The sequence below is a fragment of the Ovis aries genome, chromosome 18, assembly GCF_016772045.2.
Source record: "Ovis aries strain OAR_USU_Benz2616 breed Rambouillet chromosome 18, ARS-UI_Ramb_v3.0, whole genome shotgun sequence".
Taxonomy (NCBI): Eukaryota; Metazoa; Chordata; class Mammalia; order Artiodactyla; family Bovidae; genus Ovis; species Ovis aries.
In genome coordinates, this window is record NC_056071.1 from 55,634,877 (window position 1) to 55,651,745 (window position 16,869).

At 40.3% G+C, this 16,869-nt stretch overlaps 1 protein-coding gene across 1 annotated transcript; it reads right to left on the reverse strand.

The window, feature by feature from the left end:
* Positions 1-6,663: 6,663 nt before the first annotated feature.
* On the reverse strand, positions 6,664-16,865 carry GON7 (GON7 subunit of KEOPS complex). Its single transcript, XM_004017962.6, has 2 exons — positions 16,601-16,865; positions 6,664-10,281 (listed from the first exon to the last, which is right to left on the reverse strand). Exons 1-2 carry the CDS (start codon positions 16,806-16,808, stop codon positions 10,190-10,192), a joined length of 300 nt encoding a protein of 99 aa, XP_004018011.1. The 5' UTR covers positions 16,809-16,865; the 3' UTR covers positions 6,664-10,189.
* Between the last annotated feature and the right edge of the window lie 4 nt (positions 16,866-16,869).

Sequence of the window (16,869 nt, forward strand, 5' to 3'; positions counted from 1 at the left end):
TTGTGAGAAATTGGTATGAAGTTATTGAGGCGATGGGTGTCTTGAGAAGCAAAATGTCTTCCTTTTGGTAATGCTGCGGGCGCTATTAGCTAGAATTATTAATGCAATTGAAAAAAAAAAAACAACTTGGGAAAAGACTAAATGTTTGAAAGCTGAGCAATCTAACACACAGAAAATGGAAACAAGGTGTTCAATGAAAACATTCCAATCCCTGTCAGATGTGTGCTAAGCGATGCTCTCAAGTCACCATCCCTCTGATTTTCTTTTCTGCCTAAAGTCTAGTCTTCAGGCAATAGGTTAACTGCATGAAGATGTGACCCCTGTACTGCCTCTTTTGCGTCTGTACTCACTACCTCATGTCTGGCAACAATACAAATAACTGAAAAATGGAAAACTAGATTTTAGGATTTTTTTTTCTTTTTTTTCTGGGTGAGATCAAGATATATTTTTATAGTTACATCATCAATACCAGAGAAATGTTTTACACTGATTTTTAATAAGAATCATAACATTTTTTGGTGCTTCTCTTGGGCTCTATTTTAAGAGCTTTAATGTGAGTCAACTCATGTAGTCCTCCAACAGCCCTATGAGATAAGTTATTATCATCCAGATTTTACAGATAAGGACAGTGAGCTGAAGTTCTGTAACTTGCTGAAGGTCACATAGCCAAGAAGCAAAGCCAGAGCCTAACCCGGCATCTGATGCCTTTATTCCTAATCCCTGAGCTGTAGGGCTTCTCACAGATGACATGTTTCAGCACTGGGTACTGTCTGCCTAACCATGCTAATAAATGGAAAAGAACTGAAGAAAGGTTTTTCTCAATTTGTATGAGCTACTGAAAATCAAAGTCTTCAAGCAGCTTTAAGTAAAGTGTGACCAGAATGGAAGGCTGGGCATTCCATAGGAAGCTTTTACTTGAAAGATAAAGCAGGTGTCCTTGTAACTCAGGAGAGGCACAATCAGATTCTTCTCCAGTAATCTCATTTCTCTCCTTTACTACTTCCAAAGGTCTAGTTACTGAAATGTTTTTTGCTACAAGACACTGATACACTGAGTCTTCAAATTAAGTAACAGTTTGAAATACCTGTTTTTGCAAGGGACAGGTAACCAAATCACTTGCATCTTTTGAGTACTTACTGAAAGTATGCATGGCTGTAGGCAGATTCCGGAGATATACAATTCATGCTGCATGAGAGTTCTATGATGCAAGTTATGTGTTGGTACTAATACCACTTTAAAGAAGAGGAAAACGAGGATGCCTGAGGCACACAGAATTAATAACTTGCTGTTGGTCATACCACTAGTGGAAGAGCCAGGATTTGAACCCAGGATATCTGGCTTCAGATCTCCAGCTATATCATTCTACTATGCTGCTTTATAAAGGACATAATTTAAGAAAAGTCATTGCACAGTTTCTTGCTTTATTTGATTTGTCCTGAGGCAGTGCAAGTTTGGAAATCGTTTAAGAACATTATTTCCATCACTTTTTGTCTTACAAATGATGTAATGAAAGGTTTGTGAGTTTGCTATTGTCTTGTAAAGTAGTAATTCCTTATTTTATGGAGGGAGACTTTCTTAGACTTCAAATTCTAGTAAACTCTCCCACATACTGCAACTAGAGAGTAGCCCGTTTGCCGCAACTAGAGAAAAGCCCATGCAGCAACTGAAGACCCTGCACAGCCAAAAATAAAGAAATACAGTCATTAAAAACAAAACAAAACACTACTTTTAAAGGGAAAAATGTGATTCCCTTAGAATTTGATTCTACTTCAAACAAAGCTTTCATAATTAAAAAGCTTTTCTTTGGGGAAGTGGAATCATCAGATAAAGTGCTCTGAAGTGACAGCACCCAGAAAATAATCAAACCTGTATGTTTGTTCACCATGTTAAACAGGTGTGGCGAGGCCCAGCGCCAGGCAGGAGGACACAGGAAGCAGGAGGTGAGCCCAGTGGCAACATCCCCAGTCCTGAGCTGCTCCTGTAGTGGTTTAGAATGGATCTGGGCACTAAGCACTGGGAGCAGCAGGACGGGCATGTCAGGTCCCTCAGTGGCAGGGATGTCAGTGTAGACAGGGCCACGCCAGGTAGACTGCAGACAGCTGCCAGCCCAAGCTCACGGTGGGGAACGAGATGTCTGTATTTTCTGACTCCTATTGTCCAGTCTATCCTGAATGTACTTCCGTCAGGCTTCTGTCTCTGACTATCAAAGTCGCTCTCTTGTCAACAGCGTGCCCATCATTCACATGTAACTAAACCCAGCGATCAAGTCTCAGTCTTCACATTCCTTTTTTTGGCCTTGCCACTCCTTGGGGGAATCTTGGTTCCCTAACCAGAGACTGAACCTACACCCTTGGCACTGAAAGCATGGAATCCTAACCACTGGACCACCAGGGAACTCCCCCTCAAATTACTTTTGGACACACCCCCTTGTCCTTGAAGTATTTTCTTCTGTTGGCTTCTGGAACAGTACTGCTCAATAGAATTTTAGTGATCATGAAAACGTCCTCTATCTGTCCTGTCCCTGTCAACAGCCAGAAGCCACGTGAAACGAGCCCTTGAGATGCGGCCAGGGTGACTGAGGAACTGAATTTTACATTTTAACTCAGCAGCCGCATGTGGCTAAATAGCCCAATTCTAGATAATTTCCTATTAGTTTTTTGCCTCACCTGCTTTTCCTATGCCTTTTGCTGGTTCCTTTTTAGGGCATCTACTCAATTTCTAAGAGATGGCGCCACGTTCTTTTCTGCTCCCTTGTCATCTCATCCAGGCTCATGGCTTTAAAACCCAAATTTCTTTCCTGAGCTCCAGTCTTGAATAGCTAACCACCTACCTGATACCTACTAAGGTATCTTACCAGGCACCTGCAATTTAACCTATTGAAAGATAAGCTGCTGATCTCTCCAACCACCAAAATCTGCTCAAGTCCCCTAGAAGTCTACTATTAAACACATGGTGAGGGATCATTTAAAAATGTTACTCTTCTCAAAAATCCTTCTATAGTTTCCCTTCTCAGAATAAAAGTCAAAGTCCTTAACATGGCACACAAAGTTCTAAGTAGCCCCCGACTTCATCTCCTACTACCCCTCCATCCCTTGCTCCACGCCACCCATACTGGTCTTCTTGATTCTAGAACAAGCCAGAAATACATGTTTCAGGGCCTCTGGGCTCAGTGTACTTTCTGCTTGAATGCTCAGCTCTGACCAGCTCCAGCATGTTCTTTAGACCTCTGTTCAACTGTCAGCTTAGTGAGGCTGCCTCTGACCACTCTGTTTAAAATCAACCATCCGCCTCCCCCGCTTTTCTCCAGAGCACTTCCCATCATATGACATGTTACACATTTTGTCAGAATCTAAATTCCATAAGGGCAGGCACTTGTCTGTTCATGTCATGTAGCCTATGCCCAGAACAGTGCCTGGCACATAGTAGGTGCTTAGTAATTACTACATGGATGATTTTTACTGCCACTCGACAACTCTCTCACTAGGCTACAAAACAATCTACTTCACTCTCCGGAGAGAAAAAAGATTAAGGTTATTGAGTGCATGGGTTTCCCTGGTGGCTCAGATGGTAAAGAACCTGCCTGCAATGCAGGAGACCGGGGTTCGATCCCTGGCTCGGGAAGATCCCCTGGAGAAAGGAATGGCTTCCCATGCCAGTATTCTTGCTTGGAGAATTCCATGGACAGAGGAGCCTGGCAGGCTACAATCTACGGTGTCGCAAAGAGTTGGACACTACTGAGGGACTACCACTTTCCAAACCAAAACAAAGTGCAGAGCATAATGTGTCACATGTTCTAGGTAAGTGTGGTTATTAAGCTCTTTCAGGTTTCAGCACATGGGGATAATTTCTTTTCAAGGCCAAAATTTAAACTCTGGTATCAGGGGGCAATATCTTGGCCCTAAATTAAAGCACTCACTTAAACTAGTAATGGTGCCTCGAGAAGTTACTTCTATTCCCAGCAGAATTTTGGCATGAAAGTAAATTTCTATTTAAAACTGTACCTAATAGCCTTGTGCTGCTCCAATGTGAGCTGCTACTTTTTAAAAGATATAAATAGAGGCTTACTGTCTAGCATTCACTGTTTCCTGGGCCATGTCTTTAAATAGAGCAATTCTGATCCCAAAGGTCACCTGAGAACTGGAATAGTTACAGTAACGCTGGGAAATTCTTTTTATACTTTGAGAATAATGCACTCGCTAGAGGGTTACAGCTTTTTATATAGTTGTAATGGACTGTATAAATGCACCAATGCAATGGACATGAACTCTGGCAAACTCCAGGAGATGGTGAGGGACAGGGAGGCCTGGAGTGCTACAGTCCATGGGGTTGCAAAGAGTCAGACACGACTGAACAATAGAGGGTTACAGCTAGGCCCATCAGTTTTAGAAATACTTCCTCTTTTATTAAAGTTACCCTATCTCATATTTAGCCCAGCTCTGCTAACCTCTTTAGAAACTGCATTCTACTCCCCTTCTGACATAACAGTAGTCAGATGGGAAATGTGGACATTCTTAAGCTTGGATTGCTTAATTTCTGGCCTGAATTATTTACACGACAATGTTTTAACTGTTAACATGGCTGAACTGCCCTTATTTTAAAAGCACGGGGTCATACGACCCAGCAATCCCACTGTCTGGCATACACACCAAGGAAACCAGAATTGAAAGAGACACATGTACCCCAATGTTCATCACAGCACTGTTTACATGGAAGCAACCTAGATGTCCATCAGCAGATGAAATGAATAAGTAAGCTGTGATACATAAACACAATGGAATATTACTCAGCTATTAAAAAGAATGCATTTGAATCAGTTCTAATGAAACTGGAGTTTATTATACAGAGTGAAGTCAGAAAGAAAAATACCAATACAGTATATTAACACATATATATGGATTTTAGGAAGATGGTAACAATGACCCTATATGCGAGACAGCAAGAGACACAGATGTAAAGAACAGACTTTTGGACTCTGTGGGAGAAGGCGAGGGTGGGATGATTTGAGAGAATAGCATTGAAACATGTATATTACCATACGTGAAACAGATCTCCAGTCTAGGTTCGATGCCTGAGACAGGGCACTCAGGGCTGGTGTATTGGGATGACCCTGAGGGATGGAATGGGAAGGGAAGTGGGAGGGGGGTTCAGGATGGGGGACATATGTACACCCATGGCTGATTCATGTCAACGTATGGCAAAAATCATTACAATGTTGTAAAGTAATTAGCCTCCAATTAAAGAAAAAAAAACATGGAGGGCTTCGCTGGTGGCTCAGTGGTAAAGAATCTGTCTGCCAATGCAGGAGACACAGGTTTGATTCCTGATCTGGGAAGAGCCCACATGCTATGAAGCAACAAAGACTGGGAGCCAAAACTGCTGAACCCCGCCTAGCCTAGAGCCCACGCTCTGCAACGAGAGAAACCACCACAATGAGAAGCCTGTGTGCCACCACTAGACAGTACTCCCTCCCCCATCACTGCAACTACAGAAACCCCACGCGGTAGTGAAGATCCAGCACAGCCAAAAAAATTATAATAAAAAACTGGATTTTTTTAAAAGCGTGATTTTTTCCCTGCTTTTGTAGAAAAATATGTAGCACATGCTTTCTTTCTGTAAAATATCTGGCTGCACTGGGTCTTCACTGCTGCACACGCTTTTCTCTGGTTGCCGCAAGCAGGGGCTCCTCTTTGGTTGCGGTGCTCAGGCTTCTCACTGCAGTGGCTTCTCTTTTGCAAAGCAGGGGCTCTAGGGTGCATGGGCGTCAGTAGTTGCGGTTCTCGGGCTCTAGAGCACAGGTTCGATACTTGTGGCACATGGGATTAATTGCTCCGAGGTATGGGGGATCCTCCTGGACCAGGGATCGAACTCATGTCTCCTGCACTGGCAGGCACATTCTTTAGCACTGAGCCATCCAGGAAGCCCAGCACATGCTTTAAAAAAAATGCAAAGAGAACAAGAGGATACAATGAAAAATCTCCCTCTCACTCACAACCCCAACTCTCTCTTCACAGATGCAGTCTGACTCTCCTTCCAGAGATACTGTATGTATATCTAGCCAGTACTCTCCACTAGAAGCATTCTACACACTGTCTGTTATCTTGCTAGTTTTCATTTAGCATCATATCCTGGAGATGGATCCTTAACAACACATGGTCTTTTTTTAATGGCTGCACAGAATTATTGTACTGAAATGCTTCTAGTTTAACTAGGGTCTTCTGCTGATAAACATTTAGATTGTTTATAATCTGCTGTTCTGGAGAAGAAAATGGCAACCCACTCCAGTATTCTTGTCTGGGAAAATCCCATGGACAGAGGAGCCTGGCAGGTTACAGTCCATGACATTGCGAGAGATGGACATGACTTACTGACTAAACCACCACCACCAATCCTGTTACCAAGAATAATGCTGCAATCAATAATCTTGTAAATATACCTGTGTATATGTATGCTACTACCCACAGGATAAATTCTATCAGTGAAATTGCTGATAGGGCCCAAGAGCATGCATCTTTACATTCTGACAGAGTCAACTTGACTTATAAGGAGCTTATACCAATTAACACTCTCACCACCAGCATCTTATAGATTTCACACCATTTTCAGCTCAATATTGCATCAAAACTTTTGACCTTTCGGTCTGAAAGGCAAAAAAATGATACTGCGTTGTGGTTTTAATTTTCATTTATTTGAAGTGAAATTTCTATGTCTTTCTGACTGGTACATATGAGAGCTATAAAAGGCATATTAGTTCTTGGTCATTTCTGTTGAAAACACTAAATACTTTACCCTACCTTTGTCTTTTAACCTCATTTACAGACTGTTCAGAAATGTTTATTACCATATAAATATATTTATTAATCTTTTCTATCACAGTGTTTGGATTTCTTAAAGTCTTGCTTAGGTACCCTTACTCATTCTGATACTATTAAAAAAAAACTCAGTCCATTTTCTTTTAGTACTTTTGTGAGTTTGTGTGTTTTTTTTTTTAATATTATTTTATACACTAAAAATCTTGAATCTACTTGAAATTATGTTCAAAGTAGTGAGAAAATAACCCAACTCTATCACAAAAACTAACCAACTTGTTTCTCATTTGTTATTTTACAAATATCCTCCAATTTCTATAATAATTTTACATGCTTATCTTACTATATACTTAAGTATGTAAGATGAAATCACAAAATGATCATAATTTCCCCAAACATGTTAATTTATTTGTAACTACCATAGTTACATAATTGCAAACTCTAGTACAGTTTTAACTTGGTGGTGCTCCGTTGCCCACCAGGGTAAGTTCAAACTGGAATTTCTTGTAATCATTTTATCACAACATAGTGGTTGAAAGTGAGTTAAAAAGCCTATGTTTTCAGGATGTTTTGTGTATGTGCCTTACTGCAGTATGTTATCATATCTTATACGTTATCATATCACTTACTGTAGTATGTTAGTGCATCATAAAAAATGATACACTATGTTTGTAAAATGAATTAATTATATTGAGGAATAGGTGTAACTTTAACAGGCTAAATAGGATCTAGATAAAAGTACTACAAAATAAACTGAGAGCTGCAGATGTCTCCAACCGATTGTCCCATTTGGAAGAAAACATAAATTCTATTTTCTTAAAAATACAAGTCTTCTCAATCAAAGTTTTTAAAAAATTGAGCAGCTTGAAGAAATAATTCTAATAAAGTACACTTCATGACATGAGGGAGTCAATACAGGGGGCTAGGCTCCACAGAAACACATAGTATGAGGCCTAACATCCCAGAAGCCAAGAAAGTTCTGCTGGAGGAAATGTTTGTTCAAACTTCCTAACTAATATTGTAGCCAAGCAACAGCAACCTATTATAAAAGAGTAAAAGTTCTTGTCCTTGGTCACAGAACTTTATTGAAGTATTTCTTAATGTGACACAAAAGCACTGACTTTTAGAACACACATCTATTTGTATATGCCCATGTATTTCACATTTAGAACCCCATGTTTCATATTTTAAAAGATTATCTCAGCCTAGCATCAAGCTTATTTTTAGGTAGGATTGTGGGGTTGACTTTCTTTTATGAAAGTAAAGTTGTTTACTTTTACTAAAGCTGTTTCAGACATTAACTGTGTCCTGTATGTCTGTGGCTATTGTTATTACCTTTTAAAGGCAGCAGATTAGAAAATCAGCAAGGCATTTCTCTTATACTGGTTCTTCAAACTAGTCCCTCACACCTTCAAAACCTTTTTTGTCATACATGTGGCTCACTTATGAAGACAGTATTAGAATCAGAAAAAGATCCATCAGACTTATAACCCAGACCTCCAAACAACAGACCACAAGCATGAATATCTTGGTATTTCTTCTTTATAAACATATTTACTAAACAAAGGAGATAAAATGTTCAGAAGCAAAGTTCAGGTATTACTTTAAAACTATGAACTATTGTAATTTCACAGGTTAAGGTTTTTTTTCTTTTTTAGTTTGGCTGCGCCGGGTCTTAGTTGCAGCACTCGGGATATTTAGTTGCAGCGTGTGCGATCTAGTTCCCTGACCAGGGATTGAAACCAGGCCCCATGCATTGGGAGCTTGGAGTCTTAACCACTGGATCACCAGGGAAGTCCCAAGTTTTTCTAAGGAATGTATAAAGATAAAAGATTATTGTAAATCAGTAACTGACCTGAAGTTCCAATAGCAGAGACATATCACAACCTAAACAAACAAGGTAATTTCTGACCATTTATAACTTCTTCTAGTTGGTATTGTTTTAATTACATAAGAGTACTTGGTAGAAGCCTGATATTTCAACTAAAACAATACTATAAACATATAAAAAGGTGTGTAAATTCAATTTCCTTAATACCATGTACTTTGTAAGCTACAGATTTCAGAATGTGTAATTGTGAAAGTACTATGGTAATCTTTTAAAAGCTGTGTGTATAACCCAGCTCTGCCAGTAAGTTCTGTAACTCAAGGAAAATATCTAAGATTCAATTCATCTCTGAGTAAATCATATAATCTATAAGATTACTTCCAACTCTAAAATTCTGTGACTGTGTTTCAATAGCTACCTGTTACTTGATTTGATTCCCTGTAGTTTAGCCATCAAAATGAATCAGGAAACATTTATATGTATAGTAAATGAAAAATATCTTAGTCCCTCTGACAAGCAGAAAAGGAATACATACACATACACATTTTAGGAATATATACATATATGTATTTAAAGGATCTGATAGTTCCTTGTTAAGCAAAATCAAAGTCTGACTACAGAATGACATGAAATATCTTAAGTTACAGTCAACACAGGTTGCTTACCTAAAGACTTATACCTGTGTTAACATAAACAGCATATCACCAGCATAAAAGCACACCCCAATTTGACTCTCTTAAGGTACAAGTTAAAACATCTATCTGTTGAGTGGTATCATCTCCAGAAGTCTGTATATTGAGTTCAGGTGTGGATTCAAGATTTTCTTGGGTCTCTCTCAAGGGCTCTCCTTCCCTTCAATATTTCTCACTATTCCCATTTTCCTTCTACGTACATGGAATTGCCATTCTTAAATTTAAATTAACTAATAAATTTATTTGGCCGCACCAGGTCTTAGTTGTGGCATGTGCAGAATCTTCAGTCTTCATTTCGTCATGCTGGGTCTTTAGTTGTGGCATGCAAACTCTAGCTGCAGCGTGCAGGATCTAGTTCCCCGACCAGGGAAGGAACCTAGGCCCCCTGCATTGGGAATGCAGAGTCTTAGCCACTTGACTACCAAGGAAGCACCTGCCATTTTTAAATTTAACACCTCATTTTCATCACTTGCTCATGTCAGTTCCTTGAAATGTTATTGTCCATAAACCTTGACATGTATTTTCATAACAGAAGCAGAAGCTAAAACATGTGGACACCACACAATTTAACCCAATGGGTATTTAAAAAGTATAAAGTAAGAATTCAGTTGCCAACTTACTGGATATCACACATTATTAAATGTCTAATTTCCATGATCTGAAACTGACTTCTCACCCAAGAAAAGGGATTCATTTCTATGCATTTATGTCTTTCTTTGATGAACACAGAAAAGCTTCCTCTTTGACAAAACTGTCCCAGGGCAAAAAACAAACGCTTTCCAAATTAGAGCACAAGTTCCTTAAATGTCAGTGTGTGGTACAATAAAATATGGTAGCAGTCTTTTAAATTTCATAAAAGCTAGTTAAGATGGTTTTTGCCGTTTTGCAGATGGTCCATCTGAATTAGTTCTGTTATCAGTGTTATTTTCATCTTCTGAATCATCTTCATCATCACCTTTTAAAACAAATATTTGTTGTATGACAATATGTTCAGTCATTGAAAGAAATATAGATAGCTAAAATGGTTGATAATTAGACCATTTCACTTCAGGGATTAATAAAACAATGCACATATCAAATCAGCAATATGTACAGTTAAAAAGACTGCAGGAATTATGATGCTTAAAACCTTTCCCATCTATCATTTTTCTTGGGAGATATAATTCATACACCATAAAATTCATTTTCAAAGTGTACAGATTATTGATTTAGATAGTCACTAGGTTATAAAACCATCACCACTAACTCTAGAATACATTTTATCTTCCAAGAAAGAAATCTCATACCAATTAGCAGTCACTTCCCCTTCCTGGGTCGGGAAGATCTGCTGAAGAAGGGTTAGGCTACCCACTCCAGTATTCCTGGGATTTCCTTGTGGCTCTGTTGGTAAAGAATCCACGTGCATTGCGGGAGACCTGGGTTCGATCCCTGGGTTGGGAAGATCCCCTGGAGAAGGGAAAGGGTACCCACTCCAGTATTCTGGCTTGGAGAATCCCATGGACTGTATAGTCCATGTGGTCCCCAAGAGTCAGACACAACTGAGTGACTTTCACTTTCACTTCCCATTCCCCTTAGCCCGTGGCGACCACTAATCTACTTTCCTCATTTAACTTATATGCAGAGTGTATCATGGGAAATGCTGGGCTGGATGAAGCATAAACTGGAATCAAGACTGCCAGGAGAAATATCAATGACCTCAGATATGCAGATGACACCACCCTTATAGCAGAAAGAGAAGAGGAACTAAAGAGCCTCTTGATGAAAGTGAAATAGGAGAGTGAAAAAGCTGGCTTAAAACTCAACATTCAAAAAATGAAGATCATGGCATCCAGTCCCATCACTCCATGACAAATAGATGAGGAAACAATGGAAAGTGAGACTTTAATTTCTTGGGCTCCAAAATCACTGCAGATGGTGACTTCAGCCATGAAATTAAAAGATGCTTGTTCCTTGGAAGGAAAGCTATGACAAACCTAGACAGCATATTAAAAAGCAGAGACATCACTTTGACAACAAAAGTCTATATAGTCAAAGCGATGGTTTTTTCAGTAGTCATGTATGGATATAAGAGTTATAAAGAAGGCTGAGTGTCAAAGAATTGATGCTTTTCAACTGTGGTGTTGGAGAAGACTCTTGAGAGTCCCTTGGCCTGCAAGGATATGAAACCAGTCAATCCTAAAGGAAATCAACCCTGAATATTCACTGGAAGGACTGATGCTAGGCTCCAATACTCTGGCCACCTGATGTGAAGAGCTGCTTCACTGGAAAAGACCCTGATGCTGGGAAAGATCGAGTGGAGGAGGAGAAGGGGACAACAGAGGATGAGATGGTTGGATGGCATCATTGACTCAATGGACATGAGTCTGACAAAACTCCAGGAGTTGGTGATGGACAGGGAGGCCTGGTGTGCTTTGGTCCAAGGAGTCGCAAAGAGTTGGACATGACTGAGCGACTGAACAACAACAAAAGTCTATTTTCTTACCCCTCAGTTTTGTCTGTTCTGGACATTTCATATAAATGAATCAAAATATATGGCCTTTTGTGTCTGCCTTCTTTCACTTATGCTTTCAAAGTTCATTTACATTGTATAGCATTTAACAGTACTTCATTCCCTTTTGTTGCTGAGGAATATTCTACCATATGGATACACATTTTGCATATCCACTCATAAGATGATGGATATTTGTGTTATTTCTACTTTTTAGCTATTATCAATAATGCAGCTATGAACACATGTGCATTTGTTTTTATGGGAACATGTTTCCAGCTGTCTTGGGAGAACTTGGAGTAGAACTTTAGGACTAGAACTGTTGGGTCGAATGATAATTTTACACTTAACTTTTCTGAGAACTACTGAAGTGTTTTCCAAAGAAGACACCCCATTTTACGTTTCCACCAGCAACGTATGAGGGCTCCAATTTCTTCACATCCTAGTCAAAATACATGTTACTGTTCTTTACAATTATAGCCTTCTTGGTGGGTATGACACGCTATGTCATTGTGGCTTTGATTTGCCTTTCTCTAAAAGCCAGTGATGTTCAGCATCTTTTCATGTGCTTACTGGCCATTTGTGTATCTTATTTGGTCAAGTTTTCCGCACGCCTGGCAACTGGATTGTCTTTTTTGGTCATTATGATGATTTTTTTTTTCAACTGAAGTATAACTGACCAACAACACTGTTAGTACCAGGTTTATAACACCATGACTCAGTATTCCTATACAGAAAAAATGATCACCATTTGTCATTTTAGTATTGCATTCTATCACTTTTGTAATATTTACATTTAAAAATTTTTTTACTTGTTAATTGATATGATTCATATAAGATGAAATTCATCATTTTAATTGCTATCATTTTTTTTTTTCTGGGCTGCACCACAGGGCACGAGGGATCTTAGTTCCCCAATCAGGGATCAAACCTGTGCTTCCCGCAGTGGAAGCATATAGTCTTATCAGTGGAGCGCCAGTGAAGTCCCTCTACCATTTCAACAAAGAAAATTCAAACTGAAACTCCTTGGGGACTTGATTAAACATACAAAAGCATGTCCTTATATATGAAGCTATTAATGACCCATTATTAGCAGAAAAAGTAGAAGTTATTTTTCCAGCAAGCCATTTTTTAAATGGCTCCATCTGTACCTGTCCTTATTCCAATGATAGTATTTTCAACGGTTTAGAGAGGATCTTTTGGAGCCAAGAACCAGGACTTCATGCTGATGGAAACAATCTACTGTCTGAAATTCACATAATATTCTGAGTTGGTTCTATCATATTATCTGGCACTATCAAGATGTAAACAAGATGGAAAGAAAAGGAAAGTACAGTACAGTTTAAGCTCCTCTACAGAGGAGTTACACCTTCATGATCACAGCCTTGTCATGGTGAAGGGGCTTGTGTTATTCAATGAAGCTGCAAGCCATGCTGCGCAGTGCCACCCAAGATGGATGCGTCATAGTGAAGAATTCTGATAAAACATGGTCCACTGGAGAAGGAAATGCCAATCCACTCCAGTATTCTTGCCTAGAGAACCCCATGGACAACATGAAAAGGCAAAAAGATGACGCTAGAAGATGAGCCCCCAGGTTGGAAGGTGTCCAATATGCTACTGGGGAAGAGCAGAGGGCAATTACTAATAACCCCAGAAAAATGAAGCAGCTGGGGTAAAGCAGGAATGATGCTCAGTCATGGATGTGTCTGGTGGTGAAAGTAAAGTCTGATGTTGTAAAGAACAATATTGCATAGAAACCAAGAATGTTTGGAAGGTAAACTGGACACAGTCAAGAAGGAAATGATAGGAGTGAACATCAACATCTTAGGAATCAGTGAACTAAGATGGACAGGAATGGGCGAATTTAATTCAGATAACCATTGTATCTACTACAGTGGTCAAGAATCCTTTGGAAAGAAATGAAGTAGCCCTCATGGTCAACAAAAGAGTCTGAAATACAGTACTTGGGTGCAATCTCAAAAACGAAAGAATGATCTCGGTTCGTTTCCAAGGCAAACCAGTCAACATCACGGTAATCCAAGTCGATGTCTCAACCACTGATGCTGAAGAAACTAAAGTTAACTGGTTGTATGAAGACCTACAACTTCTAGAACTAATACCAAAAATGATGTCCTTTTCATCATAGGGGACTGGAATGCAAAAGCAGGAAGTCAAGAGATACCTGGAGAAACAGGTAAGTTTGGCCTTGGAGTACAAAAATGAAGCAGGGCAAAGGTTAAGAGTATTGTCAAGAGAACACGCTGGTCGTAGCAAACGCCTTTTTCCAATGACCCAAGAGACGCCTCTACACATGGACATCACTATCTGGTCAATACTGAAATCAGACTGATTATGTTCTTTGCAACTTAAGATGGAGAAGTTCCACATAGTCATGATCTGGAGCTGACTGTGGCTCATATCATGAACTCCTTATTATAAAATTCATGTTTAAATGGAAGAAAGTAGGGGAAAATCACTAGGCCATTCAAGTATGACCTAAATAAAATCCCTTATGATTATACAGTGGAGGTGACAAATAGATTCAGGGAATTAGATTTGCAGACAGAGTGCCTGAAGAACTATGGATGGAGGTTTGTAACACTGTGCAGTAGGCAGTGACCAAAACCAATCCAAAGTAAAAGAAATGCAAGAAGGTAAATTGGTTGTCCAAGGAGGCTTTACAAAGAGCTGAGGAAAGAAGAGAGGTGAAAAGCAAGGGAGAAAGAGAAAGATATACCCTTCTGAATGCAGAGTTCCAAAGAATATTAAGGAGAGATAAGAAGGCCTTCTTAATGAACAATGCAAAGAAACAGAAAATAATAGAATGGGAAAGACAGATCTCTTCAAGAAAATTGGAGACACCAAGGGAACATTTCATGCAAAGACAGGCATGATAAAAGGACAGAAATGGTAAGGACCTAACAGAAGCAGAAGAAATTAAGAGGTGGCAAGACTACACAGAAGAACTATACAAGAAGTCTTAATGACACGGATAACCACAATGGTGTGGTCACTCACCTAGAGCTGGATATCCTGGAGTCTGAAGTCAAGTGGACCTTAGGACTATGAACAAACCTAATGGAGGTGATAGAACTCCAGCTGAGCTATTTAGAATCTTAAAAGATGATGCTGTTTGATATGTCAGCAAATTTGGAAAACTCAGCAGCGGCCAGAGGACTGGAAAAGGTCAGTTTTTATTCCAATCCCCAAACCGTATGCAGGTCAAGAAACAACAGTTAGAACCAGGCAGGAAACAACAAACTTGTTCAAAATTGGGAAAGGAGTACATCAAAGCTGTATATTGTCACTCTGCTTATTCCAAGCTGGATGAAGCACAAGCTGGAATCAAGAGTGCCAGGAGAAGTATCAAAAACATCAGATACACAGATAATACCACCTTAATGGCAGAAAGTGAAGAGCAACTAAAGAACCTCTTGATGAAGCTGAAAGAGGAGAGTGAAGAAGCTGGCTTAAAACTCAACATTCAAAGACAAAGAAGATGGCACCCGGTCCCATCACTTCATGACAAATAGAAGGGGAAAAAGTGGAAGCAGTGACAGATTTTATTTTCTTGGGCTCCAAAATCACTGCAGACAGTGACTGTAGCCACGAAATTAAAAGACACTTGATCCTTGGAAGGAAAGCTATGACAAACCTAGACAGTGTATTAAAAGCAGAGACATCACTCTGACGACAAAGGTCTGTATAGTCAAAGCTATGGTTTTTTCAGTAGTCATGTACAGATGTGAGAGTTGGTCCATAAAGAAGGCTGAGTGCTGAAGAATTGATGCTTTTGAACTGTGGTACTGGAGAAGACTCTTGAGGGTCCCTTGGAAGGCAAGGAGATGAAATGTTAATCCTAAAGGAAATCAACCCTGAATATTCATTGGGTGGACTGATGCTGAAGCTGAAGCTCCAATAATTTGGCCATCTGAGGCAAAGAGCTGACTCACTGGAAAAGACTGATGCTAGGAAAGATTGAGGGCAGATGGAGAAGGGGGAGACAAAGGATGAGATGGCTGGATGGCACTGCAGTTTAAATGTACCTGAATTTGAGCAAGCTCTGGGAGACAGAGAAGGACAGAGGAGCCTGGTGTGCTACAGTCCATGGAGTTGCAGAGTTGGACACAACTGAGCGACTGAACCTCAACAACAACAATAGGGGAAGTAAGCCCTGATTCCAATATTTAGTTCTTAGGTTCTTCAGCTCAGGGTATTCAAGACAAGACTTAAGAATACAGTTAAAATTTCCATTTCTGCTTTCAAACTGCACCTACCACACTGGGAAATGAAAGGAGTCCCTGACAGTGAAGCCTTGTTCATCTGAAATCTATTCCAATCTTCAGAACCTGTTTCTATTCTGTAATAGATGGCGGTCTTCCAAACATATTTGTAAGTTCACGCCTGGGAAAATTCCTTTCCATCCTTCTAAGCCCAGCTTAGAAGTCATGCTCTTTCTGAAGCCTTCTTGGGTTCTCTAGGTTTGCAATAGTTACAAAGAAGCCTAGGGTCATTCCTTCTACTCTTTAATAAGAATGTTTGTCTGTCTAACCTCCCACAGAGTTCCACAAGAACAGGAACTGAGTCGCATTCACGTCATTCTTTCTCCAGAGTTCAGCCCAGTGACTGGCACAGGGCCGTAGGCGTTCAGTACGTTTTTTGTGTGACATAAATGAAAAGAGAATCGTCAAAAGCAGTCCTGCTAAACGAGTCCAGGTACAGCCCAAATTTCTCCGGGCGCCCCTGCCCGCCCTCCTGTCACTCGCTGAACCGTCTCAAAGCTCACCGTCCAAGGCCTCGTCGGGAGCCGCCGTCCCCCGGTCCTGTGCTTCCGGCTGTACCTGAGAGCCGAAGAGCTCAGTCACCAGCTCCCTCATCTGAGCCACACCGGACAACAAGCTCTGGAAAGGGTCGGTGACGCCCGGCGCCTCACAAGGCACCCGCAGCTGCTGTCGCTGCCCTTCCAGTCCGACGTACTCGCCCAACAGCTCCATAGCGACCGCTACGCTTCAGGAGCGCGCCACAGTGAGTCGCCACCGGAAACGGAAACCAGCC

Bases quoted from the DNA above. Each gene is read 5' to 3' on its own strand.
- GON7 (XM_004017962.6), bottom strand. From the start codon at position 16,808: ATGGAGCTGTTGGGCGAGTACGTCGGACTGGAAGGGCAGCGACAGCAG. The intron at 10,282-16,600 runs GTGAGCTTTGAG...TTGTTTTAAAAG, and splicing joins TCCCGACGAGGCCTTGGACG to GTGATGATGAAGATGATTCA.